General features: G+C 48.0%; 1 protein-coding gene across 7 annotated transcripts in view; it reads right to left on the bottom strand.

Annotated features, from left to right (window-relative positions):
* Positions 1-15,335, bottom strand: part of PPFIBP2 (PPFIA binding protein 2) — a 148,927-nt gene that overhangs the window by 7,486 nt on the left and 126,106 nt on the right. For 6 of the 7 annotated variants that reach the window (XM_047071290.1, XM_047071286.1, XM_047071291.1 and 3 more), the window contains 10 exons: positions 15,139-15,277; positions 13,340-13,481; positions 12,566-12,694; positions 6,465-6,615; positions 6,098-6,209; positions 5,767-5,855; positions 5,337-5,459; positions 4,058-4,183; positions 3,208-3,396; positions 1,700-1,876 (listed from right to left, as the gene is read on the bottom strand). In XM_047071290.1, the coding sequence (XP_046927246.1) occupies positions 1,700-1,876; positions 3,208-3,396; positions 4,058-4,183; positions 5,337-5,459; positions 5,767-5,855; positions 6,098-6,209; positions 6,465-6,615; positions 12,566-12,694; positions 13,340-13,481; positions 15,139-15,277 (1,377 nt within the window). The remainder of the gene's footprint in view (positions 1-1,699; positions 1,877-3,207; positions 3,397-4,057; positions 4,184-5,336; positions 5,460-5,766; positions 5,856-6,097; positions 6,210-6,464; positions 6,616-12,565; positions 12,695-13,339; positions 13,482-15,138; positions 15,278-15,335) is intronic. The other variant, XM_047071289.1, reaches the window with a different exon arrangement.

Below are 15,335 nucleotides of genomic sequence, written 5' to 3'. Positions count from 1 at the left end.
GGGATTTAAGTACAACCCTTCATTTTCTAGGTGGGAAAATTGAGGCCCACAAAGGGACACAGGCCTTGCCTGAGGCTGCACAGAGATCTAGTGATCTAATTCCATGTGGGGTTTGCGAACAGGCACATGCAGAGATTCTCTCACCAGAAGACTACAGGAAAAAAGGACCCAAGCCTGCCCTGGGGCTCTATGACAGCAAGGTCCAGGTACCCGTCCTAAGGAGCACCTGTCACTTAGTGTCCTGGGTACTGGGATCAAGCACCAGCCATGCCAGCTGGAGAGTTTGTCCAGTTCTCACTGGTTGACTTCAGTGAGGGGGGCGGGGGGACGGCGGCAGGAGGTCATGGCCTGTGGTCATCGGCCATCCCTGGGGCTGCTGGTAGTTTCAGAAGCAAATCTTGGCATTGTCTCCATCTGGGACAGAAGCAGAGTGCCCTCAGTGGGGCCATCAAGCCCTGCCCCTGCCGCCAGACAGTTACGATGCCACTGTTATTCTGCAGACGAGGTCCAGGGGACCCGGCAGGGCCAAAACCTGCCCCAGGGCAAACTGGAATCTCATGAGCAGGAATCCAGACTGGCAAGATGTGTCTTTCCCTCAGTCCCCGTCCAGACAAGGCCCATCTGGAAGAGCCATTATCAGTTAGCCAGACTCTAAATCAGGAGGACAGGGCTGTTCCATTTCTGCCAACAGACAGACCAACCCCCACGCTGGTCATGGGCCCAGCCAGGCCAATAACAGAGAAGCTGACAAACCACACAAAAGAAAAGAGGCTGTTATCAGCGAGGCCACTTTCTTGTCTCCCCCCACTCCCCCCAGGTGGCTCATGCCTCTGAAACAGAAACCAACTTTGGGGTCTGCATGACAGATGTGACCTACAGTCAGCACAAGGCTTTCCATGGCTTCATAGAGGGAGGTGGGTGGAGCCTGAAGTGAAGAGGCCACGGACCCCTCTGAAGAATACGGGGTCCCTCCTTGCTCCAGCCCCCTTGTCCATGACACTTGGCAAAGGCCGAGTGCACCTGGCCAAGGACTGGCACGGTGCCACCAGCTCTCAGGCCATGCCGTACACAGCACTCCCTCTCCAGCTGTGCCCAGCTCTCATCCCCCAGTGAGGTTAGAGCTACACGGCCCTGTTTGCTTTCTACATAAATATTGTCTTTATTACCAGAAAGAAGCGACCACCTCTGTATTAAGGCACAACACAGTTACACTATCACTGTGGCAGAAATCTCTGCTGCTGTCCCTTGGATCTCAGCCAAGACTCTGTGGCCACAGGCCTAAGGCACTTGAGATCGCCCCTCAACTGGAAGCACAGTGGAGGGCCCGAGAGCCAAGCCTCTGGGAATCATCCGTGACCTCTGGACCAGTGTCCAAGTTCGTGTGTTTCCACCGGTGCTGAACATGGCCATTAAGAATTACAAAAATATACAAGCATCTTTGTGTCTTTCCTCCCGAGTCCACCTCTGGCAACAGTCCCCAAAGCCTGGCCCCTTAGCAAAAGTGCAACTCCGTACCCTGGCCACCCTCAGAGTTCAAAGACACTGGCCTGGGGTACACAACAGCTGGAATGTTCTCTGCGAGGCATGCACAGGTGCAGGGGGTGAGGTGCAGTTATATGGTGACACACACAGTGTTACTGTGAAGTTCTCGGGTGCACAGAGAAGACAGGTAACAAGGCCATCAGCTAATCTGTCCCACCTGGTCCAGCCCATCCAGTTCAGGGGCATTGAGGGGGCTGAGGGCCCGGTAGCCACTGTAGACCCTGTGACTGTCACCAGCACTGTCGCTGGGTTCCATTGGGCAAATGTAGTCTGTCGATTCATCGAATTTCTTTTTTCTTATGTTTCCAAAATGTGAAAATCCCAGTTTCCTTGGCTAAAACACAACAAATGCGAGATTATCAAGTCAGTGTGCAGACAGGACTCACAATATGGTTAAGAGCTGGCCCATGAGGAAAGGAATGAGGCAAACTACTTCTAGAAAAATTCTCAACAAAATAGAGCTCCCGGCTAGGGACAGGCAACAGATAAATGATCTCGAACGAGGAAGGAGAATCTTGCTCCTTCAAGACTGTGTGTGAGAAACCCAGGTCCTGCTGTCCCATGAGTGACATTCTACTTCCCCCCCCGGGGGTGGGGAGGCGCCTAGGAGCTTCTAGAGGGTGCTGAGGCGGAGGACCCGTCTCACACAGCTGCTGCATCAGCTGCTCGCAGCACCCCCAGCCCTGGGGAGGCCATGCTGGAGAGCCCCAGTGGCCCTTCCTGCTTGCTCTAGCTTCACCCAGCGCTACTTCTGCTGGTATCCCCCAGACACACTTCTGGTCCTGCTCCCTTGGGGAAGGAGGTCTGTGCATGACTTGTAGCTAAACCTAGGCATCACCGTGCTGCTGGGGACAGGGCCAGCCTGGCCTCCAGAGATTCTGTCTGTGGGTCTGCAGTCTAAGAAGGACACGGTCTGAGGACAGTGTGGCTCAGGCAGTTTCTAACGGGCTTTGTGAGATTCAGAGACCCCCAGTGAGTGGTGCTGGTGCCTGTATAATCTCCGGCCCCCTGGACCGCTGTGTGTTGGCCACCTCCACAGCACAGGCAATCACGGCCAGTTGTGAACAGGAGCGCTCCCTGTGTTGGCAGGACAGCTGTTGTTCTTCTTTTTTAATGGTTTTATTTATTTGGTGGCAGGGAGGGGAAGAGAGGGAAGGGGACAGAGGATCTGAAGCAGGCTCTGTGCTGACAGCAGAGAGCCCGATATGGGGCTCAAACCCATGAACTGTCAGATCATGACCGGAGCCGAAGTCAGATGCTTAACTGACGGAGCCATCCAGGTGCCCCAGGACAGTTCTCAGACCCCATGGCACACAGATGAGCCTGACTGAAGGGAACTCAGAATCATGAACTCATCTATTTGCAAGATGAGTCAAGGTGGCATTGGGGTAGAGGACAAGTGCCAGCTGCCTGAGAAGAGATGCTTCCTGGACATGGTGTCTGTGCAAAGAAAATCGTACTCTCTTCCTTGGACCCGGGTATGGCAGGGAACTGGCCTAACAAACACGGACAAGGAGACCGAGCTCTCGGGGCAGGACCCGAGAGAGCCTCCTCGTCTAGGCGGCACATGCTGGTCTGGCTCCAGGCACTGGGCCAAACTCAGTACAACATGGGTGCTAGAAGGTGGGCCCCTGTGACCACCCCAGAGAGGGTCTGGCAACTCACCCGGACTTTGGCTGTGGTGGTCAGTGGTGTGTAAGCCGGGGAGGCCATTTTCTCTCGCTTTTCCTGTTCAGCCTCAGGACCAATCAGGGCATTGAATTTGGTGGTTAGGTGACGTCTGAGGAGCGTCTTCTGCGGTGGAATATTGAGAAGCATAGCCAGGGTGTCCCCAGTGAAGCGGGGCTCCAGGATCTAAGAAGAAAGCACAGACAGAGCCACGCAGTGATGACCACAGACGGCTCCAGGTGGTGACAGTGAGAAACAGGCCTCCGTGGGCCCAGGGGTGTCTCCAGAGCAAGGGCTGAAGCTTATCCACTTGTCCTGTATCCCACTCCCCTCTCTTTTCCTGGCACAGGGCCTGGCTACCACATTTGTTGACTGACAACCTCATTTTCACAGGCCAGCAGAGAGCTGTGACTCTTTGGATAAGATGGTCTCCCAGGGTCCATTCTGACGTCCGAACCATCCCTTCATTTCCCCACTGGCTTTACCACTTGACAGATCTGAGTGACCATCATGATCATATTGTGGCAAGCAGGAAGTTACATTTCGGTGGCCAGCCCCTCACTTCCCCAGCCACTGCATCACTCTAGGTACAGTCTGACATGCAACCCATTTGTCCTGGGAATCCTCTGGGTCTATTGCTATGGAAGTTCTTCCAGAAACCATCCTGTTTCCATGAGGTATGTTAATTCCCAGTTGCAAATTATCAAATATTTTGAGATTTCAATTGATGCAAGCAAGGGCTTCAGATGAACTACCAATATTTTTTACTAGGATTTATGTCTGGCCATTGAGAAATAAGTTTCTGAATAGCCCAGTTTATGCCAAAGCAGGCTAAAGAGCCACTCACAATGAGGCCTCCATGGACACCACTCCCACGAAGATTGGGCGCGTACTCCGCCAGGTCCACAGATCGCAACCACTCCATCACCCTGTGGTTAGACCACTGTACAACTTCTGAAGGAGAAAGGTTACTCTGTGAGAGGGAGAAGGAGAGTGAAAAAGTTAGGTCTAATAGGTCCTACCTGTGGTCTTCTCTGGGGGCCAGCCCCTGTGAATAAGCCTGCCCCAGATGCCTGACCAGAAGGCAGCCCTCATGCCCAGAGACCCAGGCAGCCATCCCAGCCATCCGAGAGCCTTCCCAGTTTCCAAGTAGTAGAGCTCTCACAGAATCTTGCAAGCTCTTCTACACTGAAATATCTGATGGCACAGAATCCTGAGACTCCCTAATCATCTGGTTAATAGTGGGACCAGTGAATGAAGGCATGGAGTCATTCATTTAGTAATTCAACAAAACTTTAAAGAGGACTATCATTTACGAGCCAAGTGTTTTACAGACAAAAGATCTCCATGGTGTGGCCAAATGTTTTAGGGGAACACACATTAAGACGCTTATACCTAAGTGGCATCTTGGTCTTCAGAATGTCCAGCACCGTGCCTGACACACAGAAGGCATCCAAAACATATTTGTATCCGACAAAAATGAAATGGAAGGTAGGGGAAGGAGTTTCTAATCCCTCAGGAAGCAGAGTTAATCTTACAGCAGGGTTATACTAGATCCTAGGAATATAGCAGACAGGGCCCAACAAGCACTCTGAGGTACATAGAACATTATCAGGCACTTCTCCAGAATGAGGGTTGCTGTGTTTACCTATGTGACTTCTGCTCTAGCAAAACCTGTGCAGGGATCCCCTGTGCACCTGGACTGGAGGTCAGTTAATTTCATATCTGCAAGTAGGGGGATCTGTTCTGAAACGTCTGGTTCCTTTTCTCCTCCGTCTACTTTGACCCCATCTGTCTGTTTTGCTTTCCCCTCCTTCTCCTTTGCTCCACTTGCTCATCATCTTTGATCACTGCAATGGCTTTGAAAGACTTGCTGTTATCGCCTCTGGCCCTGAGCATGTGTCCCCCCCAAGAGCGGTGGGAGCTTGGAGGTCTAATGTCCGTTGTGGGACACAAAATGTAAGCAACGGGTGTTTGGGGCACCATGTGGCACTAGCAAAGGGAAGAATCCTAAGCGCCCTGGTCTGAAAGGCAGCCATGTTGCGCTGTCATTCTTGTTTTCTCACACCCAATCGTGCACGTGTCCTGACTCAGGGTTACCGGGATAGGTACTGTCCTGCCCTCACCTCATCAGCTGGCCGCCGGTGTAGGCAGTGGGGGTTGAACTTGTTGACATGTAGCACATGAATGGCACACTTGATGCTGAGATGATGGAGTTGGCTCGTGACTTTTAAGAAGAGGAGATCATTCTGGAAGAGAAATGTTTTGGTTAATAAACCCGAGTTTCCAAAGTGACTAAGATCCTTAAGTTTCCTTCCCAGACCACACACAGACAAGTCTACCACATCTCAGGAAGGGGCATGTGGACACAGCAGCTTTTCTTAGCATGGTGTTCGTACTCTGCTACTTCCGACCTCTTCTGTGATGAACAATACTATTTAAAGACCCTAAGAATATGAGGGAGGAGGTGGAATCAGGTTTAAAATAACTGCTGTGGGGATACCTGAGCTGAGTGCTTGCAGGGACAACTGAAACACTGAAAGGGAAAATCCTCACCACAGTCAGATATTGTAGCATTCGCCCATCAACTCTGGATTCATGAAATTGATCTTTGTATTGGGGTAAGCCAATATCATCAAGCCAACCTACAGAAACCAGAAGAAATGGGTGTGTTAGGGCTCATAAGAATGGGAGACTATACATGCAAATAAATAAATAAAAAGCAGCAAATCATCATCTTGAAGTGCAGCTGTATTCCCCATGAGGTTTAGTAATCTACGTGCCTTTCCCAAGCAGACTGCAGTCTGTGAGCCACATACTCCCAGGGAAATGCTTTTTTACCCTTAGGAGCTGCTGGAAACATATTACATATACTGCCTGTCCTTACGTGTCACCCAGATGTGGTCGAGCAGTGCAGACTTCTCCTCCTGCTTGGTGTTGATGGCTTTCACTGCTAAAACCAGCTTCTTCCGGTGCAGAGGTTGCTTAATTCCTAACTCCTGAAATTGAAAGATGAAGACAGATATGAAATTCCAGCTGGCAGTTTGACCCTCAGAGGGCATCATGGAAGTCCACCTGGGGACCCCTGCACAGTGCAGGGGATCAACCTGCAGTGACAGAGGAAATCTCAGACTCTTCCACCCACCCTCGTGTGTGTGTGTGTAAGGGCAGGGGATAGAGAAGTGGGGGCCTCACCTCCCCAGACATCGGTTTGAGGAGAAATGGGAACCTCCTTCCCAGGGCTCAGCCCTTACCTTTTCCATGTCCTGAGGGGTAGCTGACAGTAAAGTGTGGCCAGAAGTCACCCACTGCCTGGCAAAGATCACGTACTGACCCAGGCCGAAGTCCTCCAGCCACGCACACACACGCTCTGTGCTCCACTGGGCAAAGGGGGCACCGGCGTCACTGGGAAGCAGGAAGACAACATGTCCCTGTTAGTGGGAGAGCCGGAGGCTGCATCTGAACACAACGGAGCCACATAAAAAAGGCAACTAGGTTTTAAACCATCCCAACATGGGGTCTAGTTGTACAAAATTCCACTATAATTCTCATTTGCGGTAGACTCTAGAGTTTCCTTTGATAACACCTGGTCTGAATTTCGAGTCTGCAGTGACTGTCAGCAGGGGCCAGTTCTGCGATCCCCGGGAGGCTGTGTTTACGCGCCATCCGTCCACTTACTGGGCACCGTGTGCCGCAAGCCCAGAGTCACGCTCCATTTGGAGGACGATCTACAACCAATCATGTTATTGACAAGATTTTTGTGGATCAACAGTGTTTTTAGGGAAATGTATAGAAAACTAGGAGAAGGGGGCCAGTTCTCTAACATTAAAAAAAAAAAAACATTAAAAACAACTTCTAAACAACTAATCCTTTCTTAATGAAACACTAGGGACATTCACATTAAAGTCAATAAAAATAATGTTTTTAATCAGGACTAATCACACTGGTCTGAGAGTGCAGCCAGTTCAGGAAGAGAGAGAAAGGAGGATACAAAGTAGAAGGAAAAGCAAGCCACTCTTCTCAGATGAGGTAACTGCCTACCTGGAAAATCTAAGAGAATTCAGTAAGGTGGTTACTTATAAGACATATACATAGTATTTATGGGACTTACAAAATCCATAGCACAGATACTAACATTTTTCTTAAGGTAATTTAAAAGTCCCACTTATAGCAACAAGAATGCTAAAATGTCCAGGAGTTGCTTTTACAAGCAATGTGTACGTGTTGTGTGCTGGGGCGGGGCGGGGGGCGGTGGGAGACAGTGCAGGGGGAGGTGGCGACTGTAACACTCAACTGAGCAGCATCGAGTCATGAATAAATGAAGAGCTAGCTCGTGTTCCTAGACAGGATGACTGGGTATTACAAAGCCATCAGTTCTTAAAGACATTAATTTTTCATTTAAAGTGTGACTATAATGGTACACTCAAAACCTCAATGGAGTCTGGGGCGAGGGAGGTTGACAAAGCGACTCTTATGTTCATTGGGAAAAAACGAAGCAGGATTTATGGAATGTAGAAAACCGGAGAGCCTGTAAGGTTCCTTCCAGAAAAGTACCCTCAACACACTGGTTAAAAAAAAAAATTAAAAAAAAAAAAAAATATATATATATATATGAATGCCTGGCTGAGTTATTCTTAAAGTGAAAGAGTTAGAAGACCAGAATGACAAGAAAATGTGATTCTAGGTGCCTTGGGGTAAATGCCAGACAACTGGGAGTCTGGAACCTGGATTGTAATGGGACACGAGTAGGTATAGATCCAGGTTTTGTGAGACCTAGAACTTACAAAATTTGGGGGGCCCTCTAAGAAAAGTACAAAATTTGAGTATGGAATTGGGGACCAATTCTCATTTAGGATGAGAAATCACAGAAAAATTATAAATTTAATGAAACTGAAAAACATTATGAAATCTAGGCATATTTTTATTAATTCCTTTATGAGTTTGTTACCTTTGTCGATATATTCCATCCCATAAAAATCAAGAAATTTTCAGTTTTCCAGTGTGCTCATATGACTCACTTTATAGGAACAATAATCTAGGAAACTATTCACGGATTTTGTTTGGAATTTATCTTTTGCTTTCAATGAATTACCATTTTTGGTATGATCTGGAATTTTGTTGTTGTTTACTGTTAATGTGAGAATACTTTCAATTTCAAATGTGCATTTTATCACTTTTCTTTCACATTCTATTAGTTTTTTATTGCATTCCTTTTCTGGTTTCTGGAAATTGGTAAAAATGGGTATTCGATATACCAGAGGAATATTTCAGCTCTGAAGGAAAAATAAGTGTTTTTGAGATAATTTGAAAATCTCGGTCTTGTACACATGTTCAGAACCTTCTAAAAATCTGGTGCTTGTCTTCAGCAGAATTCCCATGTCCCTCTTTGTAAATGGTCTCCACCCTCCCAACCCTGGGTTGTTCTCACAGTAGCAGACCCTGATTCTTCTTCACCTTCTTCCCCCTTCCCAGCCCTGCCCCCACCCCAGGTTCTCTCAGTTCCGGGGTCGCCCAGGGCCTTAGCTAAACAAACTTTTAAGTCATTTAGAGAGGACAGAGAAGGTACCTTTCAGACACAGCCAAATCCCTTGCTTTACTGACATGTTCCAAAACATCTTTCCAAATCGCAGTTTTTATGCCTTCCCAGTGAAAGAGGGAGAACATATGAAGTATAAGCTTCGTTAGTGCATTTCTGCCTAGACAGAACTTCTCTTTTCCCTAAGTGTCCAAGAGAACTGAATCCCTTGCCTGGGATTTTGCAGATCTAACAACTGGAAAAAGTTTTCACAGAATAGCTTCTGGTTTTATACATCTGAAATGTTTCTTTTCCACAACCCCATACTTCTGATACTGAGTGCCAAAGGACACATTTATACTGGGACTCAATCTCCAACTCTGCCTTTTTATATCAGAGTGCACGTTCATACTGGGACATGATCTCCAACTGTGCGTCTTTGTATCAGAGTGCTGGGCAAACTGGCACATTGGGAAGTAGCAGTAATCCTGGAGCCATTTTTATATTGGACAGCTAGTCAACTAAACATGAAGTGAGTGCAAACCACATACGCACATCCCAACAAATCCAAACTAAATGGATACCCAAAACTCAACTTCCCCTTAGCCAGGTCCCCAAAATGCCCATGCTGCTCCAACGTCATTTGACAGAAGGCAATATGTAGACAATGGGAAGGTTGGAGTAGAGTTGGCAGTCCCAAACTGGACGTGTTAAAATACCTTAGGAAAATTTTGCGAAACCCATGGCAACACCAGCACATTGACTAGACTCTCTCTAGATACTAGAAGACACTCAGGTGCAAGTAAAGGACCTTGAAGCTAATGCTTTCTCACATTCAGGATAAACCTGACACTGACCATGAATACAGGAGAAAGGCAATAAAATAGTCTGATTAGAAACCTTCATAAAGCTACAGTTTCAAAGGCCAGTAGCCTCAGGAGACCAACTCAGAAAATCCCTGCACAAAGATGAGATCCAGCCATGTGATGGAGTCTGCCTGACTTATACATTACACACTGCTGCTTTTTCTTGGAAAAATAAAATTACCTTTTACCACATACCAAAATAAATCCCTAAGAGAAGATGTGAACACAGTTTTTTGCTCAGTTAAGCATCTGACTTCAGCCCAGGTCATGATCTCGGTTCGTAGGTTGACAGCATGGAGCCTGCTTGGGATTTTTCTCTCTCCCTCTCTCTCTCTGCCCTTCCTGACTTACCCTTTTTCTGTCTCACTCAAAATAAATAAATAAACTTGAAAAACAAATCGTCAAAAACATTTAACATGGAAGAAACCACAAAGGAAAAGTTCATGAACCTCAGTTTAAACATAAAAATTCCATATATCAAACTGTCAGAGAATAAAGTAAAATTCTGCAAGAAGCCTAAAAAATAATTTATCACAATGAGACATAGCTTAATATCTTAATATAGAGAGAGCAGACAGAAATTTGTCAGACAGACACTAACAAAAATGGGCAAAACAATGCAGACAGCTCAAGAAAAATGACAAACATATGCAAACGAAATTAACAATAAAAATGTAGTATTTTGTGGGTGTGACAGGCACCCCTATAGCAGTGCCTCCTGGGATGCAAATCAGTAAAACCTGATACCAGAGGAAAAAAGACAATAAAATTCCTTCTTCTATAACCTCAGAGAGGAGTCCTATAAAGTGTCACTATCAAATACGATACTTAAGAAATATTTCATTAGGAAAAGAAAGAGATTGGGGCTGGAGACTTGCTGTAACAAAGTGTTTTTCCTACAGGGATATTGTTGGCGATATTTTATAAGGCTATACTGAAACATCTATAAATACAAGCGGACCTTAGCTTCTATCAAGTTTCTGCTTCAGAGTAATAAAGTTCTTTCTTTTCTACCGGCCAACACATGTTGTTACCACCAGCACTGGTAGCATAAATGCAGCAATCTCCTCAGGACGTCATTTTCTTTCCCTTCATCATCACTGTTCCGGTTAACAAAGCACAAAGACATTCAAACAAAGCAGCTTTGTGGGTGGAAATGCCATTTTTCCTTCAGCAGAGAAAGTTCCTGACTTCGGTTACCCCATCCCAAAATGGTTGCCCAGAATGGCAAAATGGGCCCCCTAACTATGCAGTCCTATGTTAAGAAAAAAGGGCTGAAGGGTCTTAGAAAATTTCTTCTACCCCTGCCAGTGATTTCCCTTCAAGAATCAACCCTAAAGAAATTGCCATATTTGGAGCCAAGGTTCATCATTCAACCTTACTGCAGATTGTTTTTTCATCTCTGAAGAATCAAAGATGTTGAAGTCTACATTTAAAAATTGCTAGTACATTGGAATGCTCTTGGAACGTATAAGCTTTCTCTGGCTCACTTTTTAAGGGCTGTGAATTGGTCTCTGCCTTCTCAAACCATGTCCTTAGATTCTCCTGCCTTGGAAAGCTAGCATTTACTGAGCATTTACATTTGATTAGAAGGGTAAACACCAACACCCTGATCCTCAGAGAGCAGAAACAGAAGTCTACACACCCTCACACTTCTCTACAAGGCACCTGGAGAAGACGTCTGAGGACGCCACCAAAGTGCGAGTGGATGTGGAAAGGCCCCGTGTGCACCTGCAAAGCCTATAGAAGCCTGAGGGTGGTAGGGTGGGGGGAGTGTGCATTGGTGGGTTCCCTTCCTTGGGGGTACAGGTCTGCCAACAACATGATGCTTTAGGGAAACGTTCTTTGCTCATCATTGGGATCTAGGCTGTATTGTTTCTGAGACTTGATATCTGAGTTGTGCACATCTTACCACCTGCACTCGGCATTGGTGTGTGGTAATCTCAGAGGGATTAAATATGAGAGTTAATGTTACTTTTCACTGGTCAGATTTAAAATGGCACAATCCAGTCTTGAGGAAGGCCCCCAGAAGCCTGATCTTGGCCAAATAACTCAGACTTTAGGAGAACATTGCTGGAGACAATACACTGTAGAAATTGTCTGCTGGGAACAGAGGATATGGGAAGGGATTTTCCGAAAACACAGGAGTAAAGATTTGCCTGGGCAGATCTGAAGGGGGGCATGCTTTCTCAGAATAGGGTGACCTAAGGAAAGGGGGTAAAGCTAGTAACTGGAGGGTATCTATTAGGGCAGTCCAGGAAAAGTGTAACTTCTTTTAATGTTTTTTCATTTGGGCACGATGGAAGAGTCATGTGAAAGTTCCCATTTTGATTCCAGTGCCCCATACCCTCTGCAACCCCCTTTAGCTAACACCCTTCAGCAAACTGCGGTGCTTTGTCTTAGGAGGGATAATGGCAACAGGCCAACACCCTCCTGTGGAGGTCTGTGTGGGAGGGGGACTGACCCAGAGAGGGGTGGGAGACAACGCCCTTTCTCAGATTTCCTAGAAAAAGTGGACCCATGAATGGCAGACCACTGATGCTTGGGTTAGATGGGCAGTGGTGCATGTGATCCTCACAAGAACCTTAAGAAAATACTTCTTTTTACCTCTCACTTCACAAATGAGGAAAATGAGGCAGAGAGAGGTTATATAACCTGGTTGAAGGCTCACAGCTAGGAAGTGGTTGAGCACATTCCAACTCGGGTCTATAATTCCAGAATCTGTGCTCTCAATGGCTGCACCAGTGTGCAAGGCACAGAGCTGCTGAGGTCTTCAGGGAGCCCGGAGAGCCCCCACCGGCCACCTTGGTTTGTAGGGAGCCTTTTGCCTTTACCTTAGTGTACCTGTAAAACATGAGCAATGTCTACTCGTGCCAAGTGGGAAAGGTTGAAAAGTTTTGCACTAGAAACTCCTGCCTTCCACCTCTGGAGCATTCAGCACCCCCTTCCCACTCCACCCTGGAGGGAGGTTTACCTTTTCTGACCCTTGGAGTCTCTGGTCCTAGAAAGCCTTGGCCCTGCGGTTGCCCGGAGCCCACCGCGTCGAAACTCTGCCATCCCCGGAGCATCAGTGTTGAAATTTCCTGACTGAGTTCTTCGGATTCTATGTGGAGAGGAATCCATGGAGACTGTCAGGGGATGGCCTGAGAGCATGCAGCCAGTGTACCAGCCCCCTACACAGGGCCACAGCAGCTGGACCCAGGACTCTCCACAGCACTTGTCCCCAGTGCCCCCCCAGAGGTTAAGGATCATGACTTGTGACAGCTCCCCAGACCCAACCTCCATTTTAATTCTGCCTCTGGGTTTCAGGGCACACCATGTGGAGTCAAAGTGAGGAATGATGCTTGGTAGGAGGCCCCAGTTTCTGCCTCATTTCACAGACTGAGTCAACTGGGACGGCAAATCTTTCTTAAGACACAGACTGACCCCTCAGAAAAAAGAAATTGGTCTCATCCAAGTGTCTCTCCCAAAGTACATTGTAGCGTAAACTACAGAGAATGCACTCAGGGTTTGTGGGACAGACAGATGCCTGGAATGAAGGACATGTAAAGTAACTGCTACATTTAATGAGTGCTTTCATAGTTCTCCTCCTCCGGGGCCTACAAGATAACTCAAATCCTTCTAATGACCATTCTGTTTTTACTGCTGTTTCAACATCTGATTAAACAGGGGGTTATGCAGTTCTTTGCCCATTCAAGAAGAATGCTAATTCTAAGCAATGTAATTATAATCACCACCACCAACTTACTTTCCCCAGAATTTCCTGATGCCTTTGGGGCTCCGTTTACCATCTGGCGTCAGGGGAGACTGGGGGCTTGAGTCAGTGCCCGATGATGTGGATGAGAGGTCATTGGCCACAGCAGTGTCGTCCCAACCACTTTCTGTGTCTCCTGAGATGGGAAGAACAGAATAGTGTATCAATGAGAGGAAGGAACGGGTCCTCTGGAGACCTCCTCCCCAGACCCGGGCCATCCTTCAGTGGGAGTGGGGAAGAGTCTGCCCTGCTCTGCCTTCAGGGAAGCACTTTACATCCAGATCTCAGAGACCAGCAGGGGGATCAGGCACACTCCAGGTTCTCTGAGGACTGGCGAAGTTAACGTTTCAAATTTGGGTGAGCTAATGTCTTCAAGTGCTAAAGGTTTTGGGGGTCCAAGTACTTATGGATAACTCCAACAAGGAGCTTCCTCTTTTTCCAGGGGGAGATGCGGAAATGCAGGCAGGAGGGGGACGTGGCTGAATGTTCCAGAAGGGGAGGGTGTTAGGGTAGGGAAACTAGGGCATCTCACTCTCCACCTCACCTGGAAGGGTACAGTACCTAATACGGGGGCACTGACACTCCGGCCACGATCTCCAGCCAATCAAGAAGTAGAGAAGCCACATGAAGAAGCAAGAGAGGCCAAAGTCCAGCCCAACAGAGTTATAGGGAAGCAAAGAAATAAACAAAAGAGTCATCGAGCAAGAGAGAAAAACTCAAACAGAAAGAAAAACAATCCCATGAGAAAAGAAGGGGGGAACAGGGGCTGAACTTGGCCCACAGGGTCAGTGCAGTGAACGGAGGCCTCACATGAGGGGCCAAATACTCCTGGGGCCACTTCCTGGCAGGCTGAGGTATCCACACACACACAGGGAGGGGGGGACAGTGGCAGGGGCTGATATACTGGGCCACATGCACCTCTTCTCTTGTGTGGGTGCCAGTCTGATCACTTAGATCAGACTAGAATGGTCCAAAGCCTTTCCAAGTCCAGAGTCTCCGTATTACTAGGACACACTCATTCAAGAGCTTATTTGGAGTTCCTATAGCCAGAGGCAGAACTGGCCAAGGGCAGAAGCTGACACATGGGCTGGCTCAGGGAACAACCAGGAAGGAGAGGTTGGGTAGGGAGAGCTCTGCAGGGACCAGAACGTTCCCTCCTGGGCTCCACTGATCTGTTGTTGTTGAGGAAAGATGGCCTACTCTGCATGAAAAGCAGCAAAGACCTCCATGGTTCCAGGCCCTAAGCACCAAAACGGTACCTGTGGATGGAAATCCTTGCCCATTGGCCACTGACTCCATTTCCCTAAGGAAACACTCTCCCCTGGAAGAGCACATAATATCATCCTAATGGTAATAGGGAGGCTGCAAGAAGAAGGTGGAGACAGGAGAGCAAAGATCAGGATGACAGAGGAGGAGGGGTGGAGTGAGGGACAGGAAGGGTGCAGAAGGGGTCTAGGAGGGAGGGAACAGAGGAATGATGGGATAAGAAGGGCCAAGAAAGGAAGATTGGAAGAGGGAAAATGGGGGTGGGGTGGAGTGCTTGCGGCTGGAAAGAAAGGGTGGACTCCCAGCCTGGGTTTCTGGCACTCTACAGTGTTTACCAAAGGAAATAGTGTGCCCAGACAAGGAGTCATTGTCTCAGCAAGTGACGCCACCCAGAGGGACAACTTATCTCGTCCACCCAACCCCCGCTCCCACATTCTCCAACCGTGGGTGCAGGGACTTTGGGCAATAACGGAATGTGCCAAGGTCACTGCTCCAGGGGCCACCAACCCCAGGGCTTGGACACTCACTCAGCCTGAGCAGGCTGCCCCCTGTGGGGTCGGGCTGTGAGGCCATGGGAGTTGACTTGGCAGCCTCTCCGTTGGGCGTAGCTCCCGAAAGCTTCCCAGGTAATGTGGGGTATTTGTGCTCTGCCAGGAAAGGGCCATCCTATTGGAAGGAGAGAAAGAGACATGTTGAGTCAGCTTATCAGGCTCAAAATCAAACC

This window comes from Lynx rufus, unplaced genomic scaffold (assembly GCF_022079265.1).
Source record: "Lynx rufus isolate CCGP_SWC_20201006 ecotype Redwood Valley unplaced genomic scaffold, mLynRuf1.p SCAF_9, whole genome shotgun sequence".
Taxonomy (NCBI): domain Eukaryota; kingdom Metazoa; phylum Chordata; class Mammalia; order Carnivora; family Felidae; genus Lynx; species Lynx rufus.
Note: the sequence above shows the minus strand (reverse complement) of the source record. Positions and strands in the feature narration are given on the sequence as shown.